Consider the following 26,393-nt stretch of genomic DNA (forward strand, 5'->3'; position numbering starts at 1 on the left):
CTCCCTCACCATCAGACGCCTGGAGGAAGAACGCCTCATCTTCCGCCTCGGAACACTTCAACCCCAGGGCATCAATGTGGACTTCAACAGCTTCCTCATTTCCCCTTCCCCCACCTCATCCTAGTTTCAAACGTCCAGCCCACACTGTCCCCTTGACCTGTCCGGACTTGTCCGACCTGCCTAGCTCCTTTTCCACCTATCCACTCCACCCTCTCCTCCCTGACCTATCACCTTCATCTCCTTCCCCACTGACCTATTGTACTCTATGCTACTCTATCCCCACCCCCACCCTCCTCTAGCTTATCTCTCTACGCTTCAGTCTCTCTGCCTTTATTCCTGATGAAGGGTTTTTGCCCGAAACGTCGATTTTGCCTGTCCTCGGATGCTGCCTGAATTGCTGTGCTCTTCCAGCACCACTGATCCAGAATCTGGTTCCAGCATCTGCAGTCATTGTTTTTACCTCATTGACTGTATATGTCCTGCCCTGATTTGCCCTGCAAAAATACAACACCTCACATTTCATTAAATTAAACTGAATGTGCCACTCCTCGGCCCATCAGCCCAGCTGATCAAGGTCCCGTCGCAGTCTGACCGAATCTTCTTCACTCTCCACAACCACCAATTAACCATTTCTCCCAAATTCACATCCAAATCATTCATTTCAATGACAAAACGCAGTGGACCCAGCACCAATCCTTGCAGCACACCACTGGTCACAGACCTCCTGTCCGGAAAACAACCCTCCACCACCACCCTCTGTCTCCTACCTTCAAGCCAACTGTGTATCCAAATAGCTTGCCCCCATCTCGGTCACTCACATCCTTTAGTGAAGGAAGTTTGTCTTCCTTAGCTTGTCAAGCTCACAGGGTAACTCCAGACCCACAGCAATGTGCTGACTGACCTGTTCTCTGAAATGAGGTAAAAACAATGACTGCAGATGCTGGAAACCAGATTCTAGATCAGTGGTGCTGGAAGAGCACAGCAGTTCAGGCAGCATCCGACGAGCAGCAAAATCGACGTTTTGGGCAAAAGCCCTTCATCAGGAATAAAGGCAGAGAGCCTGAAGCGTGGAGAGATAAGCTAGAGGAGGGTGGGGGTGGGGAGAGAGCAGCACAGAGCACAACAGGCCAGTGGGGGAGGAGATGAAGGTGATAGGTCAGGGAGGAGAGGGTGGAGTGGATAGGTGGAAAAGGAGCTAGGCAGGTAGGACAAGTCCGGACAGGTCAAGGGGACAGTGCGGGCTGGACGTTTGAAACTAGGATGAGGTGGAGGAAGGGGAAATGAGGAAGCTGTTGAAGTCCACATTGATGCCCTGGGGTTGAAGTGTTCCGAGGCGGAAGATGAGGCGTTCTTCCTCCAGGCGTCTGGTGGTGAGGGAGCGGCGGTGAAGGAGGCCCAGGACCTCCATGTCCTCGGCAGAGTGGGAGGGGGAGTTGAAATGTTGGGCCACGGGGCGGTTTGGTTGATTGGTGCGGGTGTCCCGGAGATGTTCCCTAAAGCGCTCGGCTAGGAGGCGCCCAGTCTCCCCAATGTAGAGGAGACCGCATCGGGAGCAACGGATACAATAAATGATATTAGTGGATGTGCAGGTAAAACTTTGATGGATGTGGAAGGCTCCTTTAGGGCCTTGGATAGAGGTGAGGGAGGAGGTGTGGGCGTAGGTTTTACAGTTCCTGCGGTGGCAGGGGAATGTGCCAGGATGGGAGGGTGGGTCGTAGGGGGGCGTAGACCTGACCAGGTAGTCACGGAGGGAACGGTCTTTGCGGAAGGCGGAAAGGGGTGGGGAGGGAAATATATCCCTGGTGGTGGGGTCATTTTGGAGGTGGCGGAAATGTCGGCGGATGATTTGGTTTATGCGAAGGTTGGTAGGGTGGAAGGTGAGCACCAGGGGCGTTCTGTCCTTGTTGCGGTTGGAGGGGTGGGGTCTGAGGGCGGAGGTGCGGGATGTGGACGAGATGCGTTGGAGGGCATCTTTAACCACGTGGGAAGGGAAATTGCGGTCTCTAAAGAAGGAGGCCATCTGGTGTGTTCTGTGGTGGAACTGGTCCTCCTGGGAGCAGATACGGCGGAGGCGGAGGAATTGGGAATACGGGATGGCATTTTTGCAAGAGGTAGGGTGGGAAGAGGTGTAATCCAGGTAGCTGTGGGAGTCGGTGGGTTTGTAAAAAATGTCAGTGTCAAGTCGGTCGTCACTAATGGAGATGGAGAGGTCCAGGAAGGGGAGGGAGGTGTCAGAGATGGTCCAGGTAAATTTAAGGTCAGGGTGGAATGTGTTGGTGAAGTTGATGAATTGCTCAACCTCCTCGCGGGAGCACGAGGTGGTGCCAATGCAGTCATCAATGTCGCGGAGGAAGAGGTGGGGAGTGGTGCCTTCTCTGAAATGGCTGAGCTAACCACAGTTCGGGATAATAAGTAAGTTCTGGTCTTAGCAATGATGCCCGCATCCAATGAAAGAATACAGTTTTTTTCTGAATTAGCCACCCATCCAAATCCCACTTTCCATTGAACTGTTTCTCTCCCATCTTGTAGGTGACAGCACTTTGAGTGAATATCACACCCCAAAACCCTGCTGTCCATTTCTGAATTCACATCAGGTCCCTGTTCACTGACCTATCCTTGCTCCACCTTGATTTGAGAGATTCCCCCCACTCTACTCTCCATCGTTGGATAACCAGCCACTCAGGTTTTGCGAGACTCTTCCCAGGTCTCCACTGGTTCTTGTGGGTTCTCTCCGGATTGCTTGCACGTCCTGGTTTGTCAGCTCACCTTCAGCTCCGTGCCGTTTCCCCCATCCCTCACATTCTGCTTCATGTGGGCTGCACCATGGTAACCAAATGGTGCCCGTCTGCAGCAGCTCAGTGTCTGCACCAGGATGCTCCAGAATGAACGCAAATCCTTCTCCCAAGCATCAGGAGCCAGAACAGAATCATTGCAGAAAATTGGCAAGGGTGCCAACAAGAAAAGGTAGCGTCAGTCACCCAGGTCACAACAATCCCTCCTTTCCAAATGGGGAATGGTTACTCATAACAAGCTGACATCAAAGAAACAACATTACAAGAAGGAGACATCAAATGGCTGAGAATATTATGAAAGAACTTAATCGACAGAAGCAGGAGTAGGCCATTCATCACAGCTCACCCGTTGCAGGCCTCAGCTGCTGTTTCATGCTAGCTCCTCATTGCCCTCAACTGCGTGCCATTTGACAATCTGTCCGCCTTCTCTTGAAGTACTTCCAAAGATTTCAACACCACAACTTTCTGGGACAATGATTTCTGGCCATTCACTGCCACCTGAGAGAAGGAATTCCTTCATATCTCAGTGTTAAATGAGAGTCTGCTTCTTCTGGGAATGTGTCCACCACTGGGTGGAAACGTCTTCTCAGTATCCAACCTGTCAAGCCCCTCAGAATGTTGTATGTTTCGATAAGATCACATCTCATTTTGTGAACCCGAGTAAATAAAGGCCTTACCTGTTTCGAAACTTTTGATAAATAACCCCTTCTTCTGAGTGAATCAACGTTCAGCTGCCTCCAATCTTTTCTGAAAATACAGAACACACCTTTAAGCTCTGAGATCAATCCATCAGCGACAGAAATAGTATATCAAGAGAATAGGAACATAAAAACAGAGGAACAGGAGGAGGCCATTCAGCCCCTTGAACCTGTTCCACCATGCAATGAGATTATGGTTGATCTGTGGCCGAACTTCATATATCTTCCTTTAGCCCATATCCCTTAAAATCTTTGCTTCTCAAAAAATAATGGATCTCAGATTTGAAGATAACAACTGATTCTGCGTGCACTGCCATTTACGGAAGACAGTTCCAAAGCCCTCCCACCCTTTGTGTTTTGAAATGCTTCCAAACATCTCTCCTGAATGGTCTGACCCTCAGACAATGCCCCTGGTTCGAAGATCTCCAACCTTGGAAATAATTTATCTTCATTTGCCCTGTCTTTTCCTATTAATATCTTGAAGATCTCAATCAGATAACACTGTAATCTTCAAAATTCTAGAGAAAGCAGGCCTAATCTCTCCTCATAACTTACCCCTGAAGTCCAGGTATCATTCTTGGAAACTTGCATTGTACTCTCTCCAAGACCAGTATATTCTTCCAAAGCTGGTATGCCCAGATCTGCTGACAGTATTCCAAATGAGGACCAATCAGGGTTTAGTATAACTGCAGCACAACTTCTGCATCTGGATGTACTTCTGGCCTGTAGATATCAAAAACAGCATTCCATTTGAGAGTCGTCGAGTCATACAGAACAGAAGTGGATCCCTCGATTCAATTAGTCCATGCCGAGCATATTTCCAAAACTAAAGTAGTCCCATTTGCCTGTGTTTGGTTCATACCCCTCTCTACCTTTCCTATTAATGTACCTGTCCAATTTTCTTTTAAATGTCATAACTGGACCAGCCTCCAACACTTCCTCTGGCAGTTCATTCCATATACGAACCACCCTCTGTGTGAAAAGGTTGCCCCTCAGGTCCCTTTTAAATCTTTCCCCTCTCATCTTAAACCCTGTAGTTTTCAACACCCCAAACCAAGGGAAAAGATCTTTGCTGTTCACCTATCCCTGCCCCTCATGGTTTCTGAACCTCTACAAGGTCTCCCTGCAACCTCCTCCACCCCAGTGAACAAAGGCCGAGCTGATCCAGCCTCTCTTTATAACCCAAAGGCTCCAGTCCTGGCAACAATATTCTCAATCTTTTCTGAACCCTTTCCAATTTAATAATAATCTTCCTGTCGGATACATTACTTGTCCAGGGTGCACCAAAGCCATCCTGTGACAAAGTGGCAACCCTGTCCAGTTCATCTCTCAGCAATGCCACAGAAACCCATTCACCTTCTTGATTATTTTCTGCACTTGTTTGTGACATTTTAAAGGAATAGACACCTCAACCCCCAAGTCTATTTGCACTTTGTTTCGGTCATCCATTGCTTTTAACTGCATGCTGTCCAGAAAGTACCCTGATCTACCCTTTTTCAATCCAAACCTCCCACTTGCTTACGCTGAACTCCATCTGCTACTGTTTTGCCCATTCACTTAGTCCCTTTGGAATTTTATCCATACCGTCTATAATGTTACCAAACTTTGTGACATCAGCAAATCTGGATTTGTATGGTTTTCAATGGCATTATCCAAGTGATTGGTGCAGATTGTGAATAATTGAGGCACTAACACAGATCCACATGGAACACCACGGGTCACACTCTGCCAATTTGAGTAACTCGCAAGTATCCCCACATTCTGTCATCTGCAACTCAACCAGTTTCCCAGCCATGTCAATAATTCGCCCTCAAAAAACGTGGACTCCTTCCTGAGTTAATAGTCACATAGATGAGACTTCATCAAATGCCTTCTGGAAATCCACATCAACAACATCCACCGACAGTCCCCTGCCCATGATCTTAGTCACCTCTTCAAATGAATTCCATGAGGTTTGTCAGGCAGAACGGACCTGTTATGAATCCTTGCTGGCTCTCCTTGTTTAAATGGAATTCTTTGATCTGTTTGCAAGAATAAACACAAAACCAATGTTGCCACAAACTGCTTACCCCTCCCTTGGAGTCCCAACCCTTTTACACGTCTTTCTGGAGGATTCATCACATGATCTTTCACCTCCGGTGACTCCATCTTTCCACTTGCCAGACACTGATTACTTTCAGTCATGGGAGGTTGGGGACTGGACCAGCATTTACCGCCCTTCCCCCGTTATCCTTCAGAAGGTGATGGTGAGCTGCCTTCTTGAACTTCTACTGTAAGTGGACCCACAATACCCTTGAGGGGGCACTCGCAGGATTCTGACCCAGCGACACTGAAGGAACAGTGATATATTTCCAAGTCAGGATTGTGAGTAGCTTGGAGGGTAACTTGCAGGGGATGGTGTTCCCATGTATCTGCTGCCCTTGTCCTTCAAAATGGCAGTGGTTGTGGGTTTGGAAGGTGCTGTCTGAGGGCCTGAAGAATTTCTGCAGCGCATCTTGTAGATGGTACACACTGATGCCAGTGGGTGTTGGTGATGGAGGGAAAGAATGTTTCAGGGAGTGAATGTGGTGTCAATCAAGTGGCTGTTCCGTCCTGGATTGATTGACTGACTTCTCCATCATTTCAATGTCGCGCCTTCCCACACAAAGAGAAAAGTGACAGGTTCTTTGATAATCTCCTGAATAATTCTTGACTGTCAGTCAAAAGGCAATTTTCCCACCTCCAATATTTTTACAACTGAGATGAGGAAGTTCTCAAACAAAGAGGAAACAAGGGGCATGCAGTGAAATGCTCCAGAGGTTGTTTTGCCTGGGTTGTCTCCAGCTTTAATCTGTAATTCCCGGAGATTCCAGGAGAATCCAAAACTGAGGCAGCCCTAGCTGTTTTGTTTGTGTGGACACTTTGTCCTTGGGAGAGAGAGGAGATTTGACAGAACTATGAGCAGTGAAGACACAGCTGACAGAGAGAAACTGTTGACACCAGAGAATTAATAAAGAACCAGAGGGCGCTGATTGAAGGTGATGGGCTAAAAAAGCAGCAGCAGTTGGAGGAAAAGTCTTGATCACACAGTGTTTACTCGAGATAGATTCAACTGAGGCATTCAAAAGACAATTCAGATGATCATCAGCTGAAGACAAAAGATTTGCAGAAAAAGGCAAGGAGAGTGGGACTAAGTGAGTTTCTGTTGCAAAGAGTTGATGCAGACCCATTGGGGCTGAGTAGCCACCTTCTGTGCTGTGACCATTCATTGACTCTCCCAGGCTCCGACTTTCAGCCATTGAAGATTCAAATCTGAAAAGCCTGACATACACAAAAAGTTTTTATTCAGACAAAGATTCTGAGAGAGATTCGGATTCGGGATCAGAAGGAGGGTCTCAGCTGAGAGAAAGCATTTGCTGCACATTCTGGAACTCTCTCCAAGGGACCAATGTGGCACCCCTCTCAAAGTCACATCTCCCGAGTGTAATGACGCCCATCAAAAGGAGGTGTTTCCATCACATTCGCGGGATGGAAGATTGACACATAGTTCTATGGGCTGAGGTAGACATGGTCGAAAGATACCCAAAACAATGCTTGTGAGTGTGGCATGACGGTTCACAACATGCATTTTCACAACTGAGCGACACTGTAACCAAGAACCAACAATGTCAGAACTATCTGTGGGACATCCTGAGCACCAGTGACAACAGCAGCATGACAACAGGCACCAACTGTGGAACCAACAACCCACAACAACAACATCTGGGCAGCCACTTCCAGATTCTGAGCATTCACTGGAGAGGGACAGTTCCCCTGAACTCCCAGTTAAACCGATGCCTGACGTTTATTCATGACTGGCCTTTTGTTCCGCTCTTCCACACAAGAAGAAATATCTTCCCAAAGATGACCCGATCAAAGGTCATTTTAAAGACCTCTGTCAGGTCACTTCCTTTTTATTCAGAGATCTTGCAAAGGATTGCACATTTCTAGGCAGGTCGGAGACAGTAAAATCATTTCCTCAAACAGAAATAAATAGTTGGCAAAGGGAACAAAATGTTTCCAGTGGCTCATTGAAGGTTTCAGCCCAACATACCTGATCTGTGAACTGCCTTGTTGGCTTGCCAAAATCTGGTCAGAACGTATTACCAAAACAAGTAATTCCAGTAACACGGCCAGTAATGTCAAGGGGAGAACTCACATGGTTCGGCTGAGTTCTGTACAACTGCTCAAATGGGAACACCAAGCTGTGTTGCAGGCACCAACCGGAAGGTTGAGAAAAGGCTTTTTATCAAGTTGGGAGGTGAAACCAGGGTATCATTCATTTGGGTCTCTGGATTGCTCGTGGTATTACCATGATGCCATTATCTCCGTGTGGACGTTAGAAACCAAGTACATGAAGAAAAGTATCTGACTCTGAAAAGCGAACGCGAACCGGGAACCTGCTGAAACAGAGAACAGTGTCAGCCAATTGAGCCAGGTCTGGTGCTCACCTACCAATCTGTGACACAATGAGAAAACAGCAGCACCCATGGGTGACACCCCATCATACTCACCATCATCATTCATATGCAGCCAGTCATTCAGATCAAAGAAGGGCCATAAGGTACACTACTCCTTCCACAGGGAGCACAGGCTTCACCAATCACGTTTCCACAATCTTTTCATTTATTCTTAACTGAAACAGAAGAACATAAGAGATAGATAATGGGTAGGCTATTTGGCCCCATTGATGCTGCCCTGTCATTCAATGTAATCATGGCAAAACATGGGCTTCAACTCCTGTTGGAGCCCTTGTGAAATGTCATTATTTTTATGTTATTTTGGTTTGTAGCTGTGAACTGGGAACTGAGGTGACGTTTGGACTGAGGCTAACAGCTTGTGTTGAAAGAGAAAAACTGATCAAACAGGTTTTGTTTATTTGTGAGGCCAGACCTGGAAGTGAATTGCAGGTTTGTCCCTGATCAAAAGGTTCTGCAAATGCTTTCTCATCAGGGAAGAATATCACAATTAATTAGATTTCAGCAGTTGGCTATTAATGTGGTCAGTACTTGGGAACTCGTTTCAATAAGTCTGGAAAAGATCTTGTGCTCAAACATATGGCAGATGTTGAGTGGTAACTAGGACCTCATGGAGGACATAGTCAGTCTGTCAGGGGTGGTCAGGTTTGAATTGGGTTTTGGTCTGTGTTTTCTGAGAGAAGGAATCTGGCTGGTGATGCAAAAAATATGAGGATGTGAAAACTAACTTCTCTTATCAGCTTTTGTGTGTTCAGGGAATACAAAACTAATGTATAGCTGTGACAACTTTTATCTGAGTGAACTGCAAAGGTGACCCTGATTGACATCTTCAGAAAATCATATGTGCCTGTGGGACAACACATCTTGAAAACCGTTTTCGTAATCTGGCCAATTTGTTATTTTCTTTGACTTATCCCTGAAACATGTTTGTCTGTCTGCCTTTTGTGTGAACAAGTAAAGACAAAAAAAACCTGCAGATACTGGAATCCAAAGTAGACAGGAGGGAGGCTGGAAGAAGACAGTTGACCCGAAACGTTGACTTGTCCACCTCCTGGTGCTGCCTGGCTTGCTGTGTTCTTCCAGCCTCCTGTCTGTCTGCTTTTGTGTGAATGGGACTGAAAAGAAAGTTCATTGTGTTTACAGCACAGACCAATGAGATTACTTTATTGTTTAATTATGACTCAGCCAAAGTTACTATATTGTTAATAAATTGCTAATTCTTTTGTTTAAGATACAAACCAGTGCCTGGAATTGATTCTGGGATTAGTGATGCAGAAGTCGAGAGTGTGTTGCTGGGAAAACACAGCAGGTCAGGCAGCATCTGAGGAGCAGGAGAATCGATGTTTCAGGCAAAAGCCCTTGATCAGGAATGAGGCTTGTGGGCCGGGGCTGTGAGATAAAGGGGAGGGGGTTGGGGGGAATCACCACACTCTCCATTCTGATCTCCAGCATCTGCAGTACTCACTTTTTCCTTTGTGATTCAAAAGTCTGAGTGGAAACCAGGGGAGTCAATTTTGAGGGTCTTTGAAGGTTATAATTTTCCTGTGTTCTGAACACAGAGATGGAAAGGCTGCTTTGGTTCAGCTGTCTGTCTGCACGTTGTAACACTCCACCTTCCCACCCGCTCCTCATATTCTTTCATTCTCCGAGAGGCCAAATATCTGTCAATCCCAGCCCTAAATCAAGTCCACTAATCCCGCAGCCACAACCTTCTGGGGCAGAGAATTCCCTAGGATTGACAAATGTCTGAGTTAAAAAAAACACTTCTCATTTCAGTCCAAAATGACCCACATCTTATCCTGAAACTATGTCACTCTAGTTTCAACATCCCAGCTAAGAGAAAAAACTTCCCAGTGTCAGCCCCAACAAACCCCTTTCAGATTGTTGTATGTTTCAGTGAGATCAAATTCCAGAGAGTATTGTCCCAAATTCCTTAGTCTCCCACTGAAGGATAACCATCTCATCCCAGGGACTAGTTTCGTGAGCCATCCCTTGACTGTCTCCAATGCGAATAGATTGTTCCTTTAACGCAGAGGGAAAACCTGCACACTGTATTGTAGATGCAGTTTCACCAAAGCCCTGTACAATTACAGCAAGGTTTTCTTATTCCTGCACTCGAATCCTTTTGCAGTAAAGGACAACATAGCAGTTAAAAGTTTTCCTTTTCCAAGTACATCCATACTTTTTGAATGCCAACACCTGCGTGTTTTATTCCTCTGACCCAAGTGGATAATGTTAGATTTCTCCATACTATATTCCATTTGGCGTAACACTAACTTAGCCCGTGTAGATCTCCTCGAGCCATCTTTACTTCCTCCTCACAACTCACAAAAGGTTTTGCATTATTTTTAAATTTGGAAATCCCACAAATGGCCCTGACATCCAAATCATTGATAGAGATTGTCAACCGGTGGGACACAAGCATTGATCATTGCAGTCACACACTTTCCAGAGCTTGAGGAGAAAGTGAGGTCTGCAGATGCTGGAGATCAGAGATGGAAATGTGTTGCTGGAAAAGCGGAGCAGGTCAGGCAGCATCTAGGGAACAGGAGAATCGACGTTTCGGGCATTAGCCCTTCTTCAGGAATGCCTTCTTCAGGCATTCCTGAAGAAGGGCTAATGCCCGAAACGTCGATTCTCCTGTTCCCTAGATGCTGCCTGACCTGCTGCGCTTTTCCAGCAACACATTTCCACCACTTTCCAGAGCTTGCCTTCCTGAGAAAGGCCCATTTATTCCTGCTGTATGCATGTTTAACCAACTCTAAATCCACTCCAACATATTAAATTCAATCCCATGCACTTGATTTTTTGTTTTACTAACCTCCATTGTGGAACTTCTGAAATATCGAAAGACACCACAACCACTTGGAACCCCTTATCAACGCTGCTCATAATATCCTCAAATCATCTGATCAGTTTTATTCAATGTGATTTCCCCTTCATCAGTCCATGTTGACTTTGTCCAATTACCAGGAAGGGAGGCTCAGGAAAGGTCAGGAATAGCAGAGAGCTGATATTTCCCGGGAATGTGACAGGGTGTGCCTGACCCTGAACTGTTCCCTCAGGTTGACATGGAGCTTAGCTCAGAGGGTTTCCTGCTGAACTGACCACCCAACATAAGGAACATTCTACCATGGTACAAGGGTTTTAAGATTGATGCAATCGATGGGCAAGGTGATCCTCTGGTCTAGATTCACCAGAATCTCATGAAATGGCAGGATAGGAGCAATGACCTGGATAACCTCTTTCCTAGTGCTACAGTCCTCTGTCACATCAACAATTTTCATTTTTCACAAGTTTTTCTGCAAACTAATATGTCAGTTGAGGACACGGGCACCAAATAGCTTGCAATTATATAGTGCCCTGAAATCTAATAAAGTATTTTGAAGAAATCCCCAAGTCCCACAGTTTCATACCATTAGTAAAACGATAAGTGATACCCCAGATGAGTTATTCAGGCAGGCAGGGAGATTTGAAGGAGCACCTTACACTGGAAGAGACAGAGAGACTGGAGGGGCATTCCAGAGCTCAGGGTGCAGACAGCCGAGAGCAACACAGCTAGCAATGGAACTATTCAAATCTGGGGTGGACAAGAACCACATGCATCATTATCTGTGTGAACATTTGCTTATGGATTGAGAAGCACTTACAAATGCAGTAGCACTTGTCATTTGGATGGTCTTCGGAGTTTTTGGCCAATTGTTTATGGACTTGCAGACCTCCCATACTGTTTGTCCTGACTCAGTTGTCAAATTGTTGGTTTTACTAACAACACAAGGGTTTATGCCTTGTGAAAGATTTCACATCAGTCATTCAATCAACTGAGTTTCATTGCAGCTTGAATTTTATGGCCCATTGTAGCCATTATTCCATCAAAACCTGCCACATGGCACTGCATGTAGTGCTTTTTGCCCATTTCTGAAGAGCAGGGGCCTTCTCAGCCTGTCCAATGAAAAAGGTCTGGGAGAAGGCCTGGTGATTGGTCTGAATGGAATCGGGGCCTCAGGGTCTTGCAATACCTCAGGGGAGGATAATGATTCCAAAGGCTGGGAGCAAGGCAAAGGATTGAGGATTTAGAGGAGGTGGTGAGGGTGGGGGGACAGGGTGGGGGGGGAGACAGTGGTGCTGAGGTCAATGTTTGGTCAAAGCTCGATTGTCCCACAATAATCTGCACACCCATGGCCATGATCCACACAAACCCATGGAACTATACATCACCTATGGTTCCAGGAGTCATTGGGCAGATCCTGAGTCAAGCAGCCTGACAAGAAGATACTCAGGTTGGTCAGAAAACATCTGGTCAAACAGGTTGAACTGATGAGGGTTGGGCCACCAAGTGGAATTCCACTCACCATCTGAGTGAAAGGTGATGCAGGCCAGACCTGAGGGGCCCAATGGCCTTCTGCTACTCCTGGTGTTCTTTTGTGTGTTAAAGTTGCAGAGGGGGAGAGGAAGAATTTTGGAAATAAGTCCAGAGCATGATAATGAAGTACTCCACCATATCGGAGTGATGACAGGGAGAAAGTTACAATTTGAAATGAGGCAAGTTGTGATCGATTGCAAATTGAAGGAGAAACTGAACAGATTGAATGATCCATGTTTCAAAGCTTTGACCAAGAAGGATTATACAGGCTGAGCCTCCTCAAGTTGGGAAGCAGCATGAGAGAGATAATTTCCTGGTCAAAGGGACCAAAGATTAATGAAACCCCTTCAGGCAATTGGCATTGAGGTTGTGATGACAAGATGTGTGAAGTACAGTCTGTTGGGATAGGTACAAGAAGGGTCAGAGGTTACTGGAAAGATTCTACAGGTTTAGCAAAAAAAAACCATTACGACATCACAAGCAAGTATTTCTGGGATTCTAACAGAGAGCAAATTTCAAAAGTGTTTCTTTACTTTTGGCAGGCCTGAGGTTGGGATATTCTTAGATAAATTCAAGGCTTTTGATTTTAAGCAGAGTATTGGTATTTCAAAAAGATGAATGTAACATATTCATGAACGTAACCATAATAATACAACATATTCAAAACGCATTCGCAAGATTTTATCACCGGCACTACCTACAAAGCAAAATCTTTCACAAGCAAAGACCTCAGACAGGTAAGATCCTGCTCTCCTGTTCTCCTTGAATTGAAGTTTCAAACATAATCGAAAATTCCCCAATTCAATACATTCCCACATGAAGAATAAAAAACAAAGGTCTTTAGGATGCAGGGCAGTCATAGACATCATTGTAGAGCCATACAACACAGAAACAGACCCTTCGATCCAACTTGTCCATGCCAACCAAGTTTGCCAAACTGAACTTGTCCCACCAAGGTTTGGGAAAATGGCCAAGAATTACATCAGTAGTGAGAAAGAATACCATTGTTACGCAGGGAAACATCTTCCCCAGAGTATCGTGCATCTCAGAACTCACTTTTTGTTAAGCTCAGATATGTTGGTTTGTACCCAATTGTAAGCTGGTACCGTTTGCAGCCCACAGTAACAACTTGCACTTATATGGCACATTAACAGGTCAAAAGATTCTAAGGAGAATGATTAAGACTGACCCAGAGCCAGATGTCAGGTGTTATGGACCAGGCCAGACCCTCTCAAAATATTTTAAGAAGGTAGCCCAGACCCTGGCTGTGTTAATTGTTTTAAGTAGGTGTAACGCAGCTATCCCAGGAGGGATGCAACTGACCCAACCACTTAGTTCTAAACAAAACAGAATTTATTTGCAAGATTACCAAATGAAACACAAACAAAAGAGCACAGAATTCCAAATAATTCAACCTATTCGCAAACTCATGACTACCCTAACTTAATGATGCTGTTCCAAATTCCTGCCACAATCCCCATAAACACCTCTTGGCACAAAAGGAAAAATCAAATACAAGGTCTTACAGGAGAGAGAGAGAGAGACAGAGATGGCAGAGGGATTCAGCTGGAACACCTTCTTCCATGTCGCTGTTTCTTGGCCAGCAGCCTCAAACTGACTGACTGCTTTCAGTGAACAGCCAGACTGCTAAAACCCAACTCAAACCAAACCAAACCAAACCAAACCAAACCAAACTACAGAGAAGTTGAACTGGGAGAACTGGCCATTCCCCTTCCATTGTACAAATGTTTTTTATTCAAAAATTTGAAAATCTTTTTCTCCGTGACAGTATCGGTTAGCTGTAATGAAATTGGCCCTAAAACCTTTTAAACCAAGACATTTCAGAATCACTGCTTTCACAACCCCTCTGAAAAAAAAAGCCAGGACAGCTTGTTAAAGATGTAAAGCACGGAAACAGACCCTTCGGTCCAACTCGTCCATGCCAACCAGATGTCCTAACCAAATCTCACAAAATCCTATTTGTCAGCTCTTGGCCATATCCCTCCAAACCCTTCCTCCTCATATACCCATCCAGATGCCTTTTAAATGTTGTCTTTGTACCAGCCTCCATCACTTCCTCTGGCAGCTCATTCCATACACATACCACCCTCTGCGTGAAAATGTTGCCTCTTAGGTCCCTTTTAAATTTTTCCCCTCTCAACCTTAGCCTATGCCCTCTAGTTCTGGACTCCCTGACCCCAGGGAAAAGACTTTGTCTATTTACCCTATCCATGTCACTCATGATTTTATAAACCTCTATAAAATCACCCCTCAGCCTCTGACGCTCCAGGGAAAACAGCCCCAGCCAATCCAGCCTCTCCCTATAGCTCAAATCCTCCAACCCTGGCAACATCCTTGTACATCTTTTCTGAACCTTTTCAAGTTCCACAACATCTTTCCGATAGGAAGGAGACCAGAATTGCACACAATATTCCAACAGTGGCCTAACCAATGTCCTGTACAGCCGCAACATGACCTCCCAACTCCTGTACTCAATACTCTGACCAATAAAGGAAAGCATACCAAATGCCTTCTTCACTATCCTATCTACCTGTGACTCCACTTTCAAGGAGTTATGAACCTGTACTCCAAGATCGTTTTGTCCAGCAACACTCCCCAGGACCTTACCATTAAGTATATAAATGCTGCCCTAATTTACTTTTACAAATGTAGCATCTCACATTTATCTAAATTAAACTCCATCTGCCACTCCTTGGTCCATTGGCCCATCTGATCAAGATCCCATTGTACTCTGAGGTAACCTTCTTCGCTGTCCACTATACCTGCAATTTGGTGTCATCTTCAAACTTACTGACAATAGCTCCTATGTTTACATCCAAATCATTTATATAAATGACGATAAGTAGTGGACCCAGCACTGATCCTTGTGGCACTCCACTGGTCACAGGCCTCCAGTCTGAAAAACAACCCTCCACCACCACCCTCTGTCTTCTACCTTCGAGCCAGTTCTGTATCCAAATGGCTAGTTCTCCCTGGATTACATGAGATCTAACCTTGCTCACCAGTCTCCCATGAGGAACCTTGTTGAACACCTTACTGAAGTCCATTCAGAAAATGCGAGGGCAGGTGACCAAACATTTGACCAAAGAGACTGATACTAAGGAGCAATTTGAGGAAGGGGAGGAAGGTGGAGGAACAGAGTGGCACAAACATTAACAATGCAATGAGAAGACTTACAAAGGACTTAGATCAGTTTTGCAACTAAATGAGAGAATAAAAGATAAAATGAAGTATTGCACACAGAAGACTAATACGAGAGTGCACATCGACAGAGGTTAGAGTGAGGGTTTATAATGCAATGGCCACACTTTGTTTAGTGTGCAGTGCACACTTGTTGTCAATGAACTTCATCAGGAATGTGTAGTTGCTGTGAAGGACTGGGAAGAGAAGAACAAGACTGAGCACAAATGTAAAGGGGAAGTGTGATGTGGAAAGATAAAACTTGTCTTACTCCTTCTGCCCTGCAACCACTCTATCACAGCACACTATCCAGAAAGGGGCACCTTCACAACATCCAGGAAGTATGAAAAGATATATCTAAATACATCACACAGAACATTAATTCACCAAAACAAGACTTAAATGCATGCAGTTGAACTGATGCAAAATAAATGTAGTATGAATATTAGGGGAACATATCAATTTGGAAGGCACAACAAATCATCTTCAGTACCTGCCAGGTGAAATAGAAGAAGTACCAAAGGTACTCTTGTTGAAAACCCTTTCCCTACTCAGCTGATTGAACTGGTATACTTGCAGTGGTCAGTTTCCACAGAATAAATGGCTTCCTCTCACCATTCAGTTCAGTTATCTTCTCTCCACCAGCAACAATTACGTTGGTCACAAAATATTGTAACAAGGAACTAAATTGAGACATTCCTCGCCACTTTCACACACAAAAAATTGCAATAGTTTCCATAAGTGAAAACATTTGTACAGAAGGAGCGCAGAGCTGGGAGGAAAACGATCTTCTGGGATTCTGGAGAAAGTCAGACGAGGGTTTTAAGCAACCCTCAAGTGAGATCAAAGATAGGACTTGTAGTTCATACAGAAAAATAACATGCAAGGAAAAAAAAATAGCAGTTACACTTTGTCTCATGAGTACAGAGAAAGTGCTTCAAAGAGTGAATTCGGCTATGGCCCTTTTGTTGAGACTTGTGTATGATTTTCACTTGTCCCAATGCAGTACATCTGTGCCACAGGGAAACATACACCCAAGATACCTATTATTTCAGGAGGCAAAGGCAGGTTACTTAACTGGCTTTCTGTTCCCTATAAGCCTTGTGTTAATAAGGAACAATGTCAAAACAGACAACCATGCAGGTTCTATCATTGTCATTAGGCTGCAACTGGATGTTATTATCTGAAATATTTTCAGTTTTCTGTGTAAAATGCTCAAGTTTTTATTGTCCCTGAGCATGAAAGGATTGGTTTTAATGGCATTGGATGAATGCTATGTTCACACAGATCCAATCTTTTCTTCAAAACATTCCTACTTGGTCACCTCAGTCGAATTCCAGTGATAGCAAATGGCACATCTCTTTAATTATTGGTACCAACTTGAACTGTCCCAAGGTCCACACTATGTTTGGAAATGATGTGAATAATTAAAGACTTGTAAAATTTGCACTTGGGGGGTTTATTAAATTGCTCTTCCATGTCCTGTGAAATCAAATGAACTTTAGATTGTTTATACTTAATATTTTATCTTACCCTTTTTGAAAACTATTTTTGCAATTTTCTTTTGAACACTGAACTTACTCATCGCTTTTTCAGTTTATTTTGTTCGACATCAACTAAATAAACAACTCTTTAAAGTCAAGGATTATTCATTTGCTATAATCCCTTCCAATCAATTTTGCTTGCATCATTTCAATTTGATGACAGGCTTTACAGAATTATTACAATACACTTTATAGAATGTAATTTCATGATTCACTTCATGCACCCAATATTTGAACTTTGGGAAAAAATCTTGCAAAGTTTTTTCCTTGATTATTTCAAATGTTTGAGAGAATTCACATCCAGCTGGCCTGGGTATTTACATATTTAGACAATGATTGTATACTTTCCTTATTGAGGAAATTTGGAGTATTGAGGATTCACCCAGATTTTCCAATGCTCCAACCTCTATGTAATTTATTTAGTTTGTCAGAACACACATTGAATTATTAATAGCATTCCAAATATTTTCATAGATCGTCAATGAATTCATTGGGTTGATTCCAGAGGTGATGGTTTTGTCTTATGAAGAGAGGCTGAGCAGTTTAGGCTCAGACTGTCTGGAGCTTAGCAGAAGGAGAGAAGATCTCATGTGAAAAGTCTCTTGTTCAACTTGAAAGGTGCAGAAAGGATTTACAGGGATGTTGCCAGGGTTGGAGGGTTTGGGCCACAGGGAGAGGCTGGGGCTGTTTTCCCTGGAGTGCTGGAGGCTGAGGGGTGACCTTATAGAGGAACGTGGATAGGGTAAATAGACATGTGTGTGGGGGAGTCCAGAACTAGAAGGCATAGATTTAAGGTGAGAGGGGGAAGATGTAAAATGGACCAAAGGAGCAACTTTTTCACACACGCGTCTGGAATGAGCTGCCAGAGGAAGTAGTGGAGGCTGGTACAATTACAACATTTAAAAGGCATCTGGATGGATATGTGAAAATGAAGGGTTTCAAGGGATATGGGCCAAGTCCTAGTAAATGGGATTAGTTTAATTTAAGATATCTGGTCACATGGACGTGTGGAACCGAAGGGTCTGTTTCTGTGCTGTACATCTGTATAGCTTGGTGGGAGAATCTAGAACAGCAGGTGATACTTTTAGGATAAGGGATAGCAGATTTTTTTTTTTAAAAAAAGAGATATGCAGAAATAACTTCTCTGAAATGGTCCTGAATGTGTGGAATTCACTATCCCAGAGTGTGGTGGATGCTGGGACTATTAAGGAAGAGATAGACAGGTCTTTAATTAATAACAGGTTAAAGGGTTATGGAGAGCAGGCAGGAAAATGGAGTTGAGATGGGCGTGAGGCCAGCGATGATTGCTTTGAGTGGAGGAGCTGAATTTCCTATCTCTGTTCAAATGTCTTACATTTTTATTCAATACCTGAATGATGGTTCGTTAAAAGAACTGTGATATTTTCACGGTGTAAACATTGGTGAATGTTTCCCTGCCCCCTTTCAGCACCATGTTTAAACCTTCTCATTCAGGTCTTCCTTTACAGAACAATTAAAGATTCCCAGAGTTGGAAATACAGAGCCTATTTCTGAGCTGAAAGATTGACTCCGTGGGATTACGGTGAACCGGGAGGGGTTTTTCAATCCAGCTAGTTCATTCAGACTTCTACGTAGCATGCAAGATGCATGGATTCTATGAATACAAGCCTCCCCATCCGGTTTCAAAAAATCATAGAATCCCTCCATTGGCCCAACAAGTCCACACCGACCATCTGAAGAGTATCCCAACCTGACCTATTCCCCTTCCCTACAATTCTCCATTTTCCATGACTAATGCACCTAACCTCCACATCCCTGGACACTATGGACAATTTAGCACAGCCAATTCACCCTAACCTGCACATCTTTGGATTGTGGGAGGAAACCAGAGCACCCAGAGGAAACCCACTCTCTCAGTGGGTTTGCTATTCCCTCTCCTGATTCAGCCCTTGTTTTTCCCCAGGGATTCCCTTCAATCCATACGTTAAATGATTGGGTCAAATTTCCTGTTGCATCTATTTGGGATGTATCTGTTATTATTCACGATGCATTTGGCGAAGCATATGATATGGGTCAAGCACAGGCAGGTGGGATGAGTTTAGTTTGGGATTATGGTTGGCTTAGACTGGTTGGGCAGAAGGGTCTGTTTCCCTGCTGTTTGACTCTGTGATCCCCGGTTCTGATCTTCCAGAGTGGAGAGAACTCTCTCAAACCTCTTCACAATCGTTAAAGACTTGCATCAGGTTCTGAAACAGAAACTACAAGAAAAACTCAGCCGGTCCGGCAGCATTCTGAGGAAGGGTCACTAGACCCGAAACACCGACTCTGTCTTTCTCTCCACCGATGCTGCCAGACTTGCCGAGTTTCTCCAGAAATGTCTCTGTTTGTTTCAGATTTCCAGCATTTGCAGTTCTATATTTTTTTTGGGGGAGGGGGGTGTTTGGTCTCAAACAGGCGGTCAGGCGGAGTAAAGCGGGGGGGGGGGAGGGAGAGGGCCTCAAGTTCGCGTCGTCGGTCAATAAAACGCGGAGGGACTTATCTCAGCAAACACAATATATTTATGTTTCAACATTTGCCCACAGTGCAAATGGTACAACAATACATTAGGTATCTTTCAAATGGCGATACTTGAACTAAATTACAGTATTTGCATTACAATAGACAAGAAGCCAATGGGAATATCGGTGAGAAATCACCATCTCTTCACAAAATCAAGCAATGCACCTTATTATAAGGTACGATAACATCTTAAAAATAACGCCACAAAATAGAATTACATCTTTGTTCAAAATACTGTATGCAAAAATCTTCCCCAAAAAAGCATTTCTCACAGGTTTCTTTCGACTGGAGATATCAAACCACTTTTGATCCCATGTCTGACATAACAAGGTTCACATGCAGACATTAAAAACTGGAAAGAGCAAAAAACTAACGAGAACATTCTGTCTGCCATGAAAGAACAGCTTCAAACTTTTCTTCTTCTTGTTGTAGCGCGCAGTTTCCAAGGAAAGAAATGTTAGCGTGCATTGGCATGCTTTAACATTAATGACTGGGAGTGCTCAGTCAAGGTGCGGAAGTGCTCCTCTGTAATTTCCCTCAAGAAAACTGAAAGGCGGGGAGAAACGGGGGGAGGAGGGGATTAAACACAAGTTCGGCGTGTACAGGTAGCTGCGATTATGCGGATGGAGCGTGCACTCCCAGCCTGGTGTCCGTGTACAAGGGCAGTGCAAACACACACACACAGAGACACAGACACAGACACGCAGTGGTCAACCCACAGGGACACGGGTGGAGAGGAGGCTGCAGGGTGTCTGCTAGCTCCTCCCACTGCCCAACGTGACCAGGCGCACTTTGACTGTCCTTTGCAAAGTGTCCTTTCCTCCATGTGTGTGTGCGATGGTGATGGTGATGCGGATGCTGAGTTGTCCCTTCGGATGGTTTGGCCAGCAACGCTTTGTTCCCCTTATCTCTGACAGCCTCCCGAGGAAAGTGGGAGGGAGGAAACATTGAGCAAATTGTGCAAACTGTGAGGGGGAGGGGGTCCCAGGCAGTTTATCTTTTACCTTTGAAAAGGTAAGAGGCGAAATGGCCGGAGTCTTGTCGGTGCCCCGTGGGCAGTACATTTTACAAAGAGGTAACTGTGCTCCCTGATACCCCAAACCTGCCTGGGTGAGCACAGGAAACTGTCCAAAGTGCTAGCTTCCTCTCGGTGAGATCGGGCTGGGGAGGGGTTTGGGGTGGGGTGGGGGTGATGTTTGTTGGTCCTCCTTGTCCACGAATATCCAACGGTCAAACTGAGAGCCGTGCAGTACACTCCTCCTGACTCCCAGTGCCAGCTCAGAGGCCAGTGGGTCGCACATCCTGTGCAGTGGGGAAGGGGAGAGAGGGGGCAAGGGGAGAGAGTGGGGAAGGGGAGAGAGGGGGCAAGGAGAGAGAGGGGGAAGGGGAGAGAGGGGGCAAGGGGAAAGAGGGGGAAGGGGAGAGTGTGAGGAAGGGGAGAGAGGGGAAAAAGGTGGGGAGGGGGAGAGAGGGGAAGGGGTGGGGAAAGGGAGAGAGGGAAAGGGGTGAGGAGGGGGAGAGAGGGGGAGGGGAGAGAGGGGAAGGGATGGGGAAAGGGAGAGAGGGGGAAGGGGTGGGGAGGGGAGAGAGGGGGAGGGGAGAGAGGGGAAGGGATGGGGAAAGGGAGAGAGGGGGAAGGGGTGGGGAAGGGGAGAGAGGGGGAAGGGTGGGGAGGGGGAGAGGGGGGAAGGGTGGGGAAGGGGAGAGAGGGGTGAAGGGTTGGGGAAGGGGAGAGAGGGGTGAAGGGTTGGGGAAGGGGAGAGAGGGGTTAAGGGTGGGGGGGAGAGAGGGGAAGGGGTGGGGAAGGGGAGAGAGGGGGGAAGGGTGGGGAGGGGAGAGAGGGGAAGGGATGGGGAAGGGGAGAGAGGGGGGAAGGGTGGGGAGGGGGAGAGAGGGGAAGGGTTGGGGAAGGGGAGAGAGGGGTGAAGGGTTGGGGAAGGGGAGAGAGGGGTTAAGGGTGAGGAGGGGAGAGAGGGGAAGGGATGGGGAAGGGGAGAGAGGGGGGAAGGGTTGGGTTGGATGGGGATGCACAGAGATCTCCCCCCCCCCCCTCCCCCACCCCCAAACCCAGCGCAGTGCCTTGAAGCTGTGCTATGACGGGTCTGTCCTTAGGCACAGCTGGAGACTGGAGTGTGGGGAGGGACAGGAGGGGTAGTGGTTACAGAGCCCCCGACCCCCACCCCCGGCGCTGCTGCTGCTGCTGCTGCTGCTGTCTTCTCCAGCCTTTTCTCCTTCTGTTTCAGGTGGATCTTGGCGTGTCTCTTGCGCTCGTCGCTCCGCGCGAACTTGCGGCCGCAGAAGTCACACGAGAAAGGTTTCTCACCGGTGTGGGTGCGGATGTGGGTGGTCAAGTGGTCACTGCGGCTGAAGCTCCTCATACAGATTCGGCACTGGAACGGCTTGTGGCCGGTGTGGATGCGTAAGTGCCGGGTCAGCTCGTCCGAGCGAGAGAAGCGGCGGTCACAGCCCTCCGCCGGACACGCGTGAGGCCTCTCGTGGACCGGGGTCTTGCTCGGCCGGTTCGGGTACTTCCTGGGCCGGATGGGTTTCAGGCTGAGCGGAGGCGGGGGTCCTGGGTGGGGGCTGTAGCTGCTGGGCAGCTGCTTGGAGTCAGTGTACGCCTTGATAGTGGTGAGGGGGGTGAGAGGTGGGGGGATCCGGATGGGTTCCACAGCAGCTGGGAGGTTGTGCAGCTCCTGGTGCTGCTGGTGGTGGTGGTGAGGATGGTGGTGCTGGTGGTGCTGGTGGTGATGGTGGTGATGGTGGTGTTGCTGGAACAGGTTATAATCCGGGATAACAGAGAACAGGTTGCTGCTCCCGCCACTCTCCTTGCTGTGGCAGTCCTGAGCGGAGTACAGGTTCACCGAAGTCGTACTGCTGCTACTGCTGTTGCTGCCGCTGCTCACCGGGTTACCCTGAGGGTGGTACACCGCCTCTGGGTACATCTCCCCGCACTGTGGGAACGAGCTGCCCGCTTGCTGCTGCTGCTGAGCCTCATACAGCGGCTCCAAGTCTCCCTGAGCCGGCGGCAGCAACGGGCATGCCCCGGGCCCCTGCGTGTTACTGCCGCCGGCGCCACTGCTGCTCACCGGCGAGTGTGACACCCCGAAGATGCCCGCCAGGTTAATGATGTTCTCCGGGCACCAGTTCGAGCCGCCCAGCGGGCCGCCGGGCGGAGAGTCGAAAGCAAACTTGCCCAAGTAGGTGAGCCCCTGGCCCCGGCTCGGGTGCTGGAAGGTGTGAGGGTAGGAAAGCTCCTGACTCCCTTTGTCCATCGCCACGTCCATCAGTCCATCTGAGGAGGGGAACAATAACATTGCACATCAATCCCTCAGCCAGGGCATTGTGCTACTCCCAACAACACACCATAGTTCAGCTCTTTAAACCCAATCGCACAATCCCTCGGGACAATACTCATTCCTGATGTTTTTTCCGGAAACATCGACTCTCCTGCTCCTCGGATGCTGCCTGACTTGCTGTGCTTTTGCAGCACCACACTCATCTTGACCCCAATACTCATCCATCCCTGTCTCCTCAAGTTACCACTGTTTGGGAGCACATGTGTCTCTGCACATGTGTGTGGTGTGAGGGTGTGTCTGAGTCTGAGAGAGTCATGTGTGTATGCGCGTGTGTTTGACTATGTTTTGTGTGTGGGAGTATTTGTGATGGTGTGTTTAAATGTGAGGATGTCTGTGTGTTTATGCTAGTTTTTATGTGGGGTGTGTATATGTTTGTATGTGTTAGAGTAATGTGAGAATGTGTATGTTTGTCATCGTGTCAGTGTGTGATAGTACATGTGTGTTTATGATGGTGTGTGTGTGGGAGTGTGTCTGTGTGTGTGGGAGTGTGTCTGTGTGTGTTTATGATGGTGTGTGTGTCTGTGTGTGTCAGTCTGTGGCCTGTGTGTGCGTATGTGTGTGTGTGATTTTGTGTGTGTGTGTATGATGGTGTGTGTGGGTTTGTCTGTCTGCCTGTGCCCAGTGTGTGTGTCTATGTGTGTGTGGGAGTGTGTCTGTGTGTGTGTGAGATTGTGTGTGTGTGGGAGTGTGTCTGTGTGTGTGAGATTGTGTGTGTGTGGGAGTGTGTGTGGGAGTGTGTCTGTGTGTGTGTCGATGGTGTGTGTGTCAGTCTGTGGCCTGTGTGTGCGTGTGATTTTGTGTGTGTGTGTATGATGGTGTGTGTGGGTATGTCTGTCTGCCTGTGCCCAGTGTGTGTGTCTATGTGTGTGTGGGAGTGTGTCTGTGTGTGTGTGAGATTGTGTGTGTGTGGGAGTGTGTCTGTGTGTGTGAGATTGTGTGTGTGTGGGAGTGTGTGTGGGAGTGTGTCTGTGTGTGTGTCGATGGTGTGTGTGTCAGTCTGTGGCCTGTGTGTGCGTGTGATTTTGTGTGTGTGTGTATGATGGTGTGTGTGGGTATGTCTGTCTGCCTGTGCCCAGTGTGTGTGTCGATGTGTGTGTGGGAATGTGTCTGTGTGTGTGAGAGATTGTGTGTGTGGGAGTGTGTCTGTGTGTGTGTGAGATTGTGTGTGTGTGTATGATGGTGTGTGTGAGTGTATGTGTGTGTGTGTGGAGGTGTTGCTGACATGTTGCCTACACTTTGCACAGTTAGTTGAACAGCTGATGGACCGTAATCCAAAAAGGGGACCGAACAAGCCAACAAGGAGGCTCGACCGCAACTGTGAGAGCCGGGATCCCAGGCCGCTGGGAAGGGGAGGGGTGTGTGTGTGTGTGTGTGTGTGTGTGACAGGGTCAGGGTTTGTGCCAGCTGGAGAAATCTGCGTTTTATTTTCTCTCTGCAAATTGACGGCCGCACATCCAGCAGGTAAACACACGGAGTGAATAAAGCAGCGGCCGCTTTCTGCATCCAGCCCTGAACTCTCTCCACACACACACACACACAGAGCGGGGGGTCAGGGGGGAAAGTCCGAGCACATTGTGGACAGCACTTGTCAGTCCCTGGCAGCTGTCTCTCTCTCTCTTTCTCTCTCTCCCCCGCAATCTCCACAGTGTGTAACATCACCGTTTTAACCTGGAGGCGAGGTGCGTTAATTCAGCGGTTTATTCAATCGACCCCTCGCCCCGTCCCTCCCTCGCCTTCATCATTGATTATTGGGACATACCGGGCTCCAGAAACATTGTCAACAACACAAAATCCTACACAGCCCACATCCTGCAAGGCACGGTCAAACAACTCCGTGCACCGAGTCTAATCCCTGGACCACACTCTGTCCCTTGGCTCATTTCAGAGCACACAGGAGCCCTCTGACCCTGGGTTCGACGCGCACAGAAAAACCCGCAGGATGTCAACTTTCTCCACAGCACCGAGCGAGAATAGGAGATCAGCCAGGCCAGGAGCCCTGGGGGAATCCAATGTCTTACCTGCACTCATCTGGCCGTACGCGCCGCCGGCGTCCGAGTTAAAAATGTTCATGGAAGTTGGCGCGGCGGACACGATCTCATCCTCGGGGTAGATAGTATCCTGCAGGGTGTTTAGCAGACTGCTCATGGTCTTCTCCACTAGCTTCCCGGTCATAGCAGAGCGCAGAGAGCTGGCTGACTGGCGATCCCCTTCTCCAGCAAAATAAAAATCACACAGTCCCAGATCACATCGAGGGATCTATAAACACATGCCCATATCGAGACTGAGGTAGAAGAGAGATTCCTGCTGCTGTCCTCTCCAGGCTGGGGAAGGGGGGGGGGGGAATGTGCGAGGGAGGCGGACGGGGGTGGTTGTTGCTGTAGTGTGATGTGTTTTTTTTATAATCCTGAGGAGAAGACAGGAGCAAAATCCGCCAAGGCAAATCCTTGCAACAACAACAAAACCGAGAGAGCCCCACAAGCAGCAGGTGGAGCAGGCTGTAGTCACAGAGGGGATGTACACAGAGACAAACCCATTGTATTTCAGTCTTCTTGTCTCTTGATGACAACACATACACAGAGAGAGATGGAGAGAGATGGGGGAGAGAGGGAGGAGGAGGGAGAGAGAGAGAGAGAGCTTGCAATACCACACTGACTGGTCTGCCCGTGAATCGCGGTGCCCCGGCTCGCTATATAGGCGGCCGAGGAAAGCACCGTGACGTAGATGCCCTTACATGGACATCGAACAGGAGCTCAGCTCGCTGACGTCGCCGCCTGGAAACGCACTTGCTGTCAGATGCTGGGGCTGACACACACTGAGATACACACACACACACAGAGAGGCAGGCACAGGGAGGGGGGGGGGGGTGGTGGCGGGGAGCAACCCCTTCTCCAAACCCCCTCCCCACCCCCCCCCACCCCAGCAAAAAACAATATAGCACAATCCAGCAGCTCCCTGCACAAGGGGTTGAGAAGCTATGGGTGTGTGTGTGTGTGTGTGTGTGGTGAGACTCAAGGGCAGTCTGACATATCCCCTTCCCCACAGCAACCCCCCCCCCCCCCCCCATCTCCCCTCCCCAGCTCTCTCCCCTCCCCCCCCACCCCCCCAGCTCCCTGGGGAGCGGAAATCTCGTGGATGGGGAAGGCAGTGTGTTTGCACTTGGAGCTGGGCTCGCTTCCCATCTCCGTGTGCACTGGAACTCCATATTAGGGCAAAGGCAACTGGCGTCACGGCACTCCCCGTCCAAATTTGGCTCATTTTCCGGCGCGCGTGTGTCTTTCCGTCGCCGGAAAATACTGTCTGATCGGAACCCACATCCTTAAAAAGCAGCGACGTAATGGTTACTTGTGGCCTTACTCTCTCTCTCTCTCTCTCTCTTCACAATCGCTCGCTCGAATAGGAAAA

General features: G+C 47.4%; 1 protein-coding gene across 1 annotated transcript; it reads right to left on the bottom strand.

Annotated features, from left to right (window-relative positions):
* Positions 1–21,429: 21,429 nt before the first annotated feature.
* Positions 21,430–25,648, bottom strand: egr3 (early growth response 3). Its single transcript, XM_043681700.2, has 2 exons — positions 25,010–25,648; positions 21,430–22,927 (listed from the first exon to the last, which is right to left on the bottom strand). The coding sequence occupies exons 1-2, from the start codon at positions 25,161–25,163 to the stop codon at positions 21,741–21,743; spliced, it is 1,341 nt and encodes a 446-aa protein (XP_043537635.2). The 5' UTR covers positions 25,164–25,648; the 3' UTR covers positions 21,430–21,740.
* Between the last annotated feature and the right edge of the window lie 745 nt (positions 25,649–26,393).

This window comes from Chiloscyllium plagiosum, unplaced genomic scaffold (genome assembly GCF_037043375.1).
Source record: "Chiloscyllium plagiosum isolate Xiang-an unplaced genomic scaffold, Cpla_swu_hap1 HiC_scaffold_48, whole genome shotgun sequence".
Classification (NCBI taxonomy): domain Eukaryota; kingdom Metazoa; phylum Chordata; class Chondrichthyes; order Orectolobiformes; family Hemiscylliidae; genus Chiloscyllium; species Chiloscyllium plagiosum.

Bases quoted from the DNA above. Each gene is read 5' to 3' on its own strand.
- egr3 (XM_043681700.2), bottom strand. From the start codon at position 25,163: ATGACCGGGAAGCTAGTGGAGAAGACCATGAGCAGTCTGCTAAACACC. The intron at 22,928-25,009 runs GTAAGACATTGG...TCCCCTCCTCAG, and splicing joins GTACGGCCAGATGAGTGCAG to ATGGACTGATGGACGTGGCG.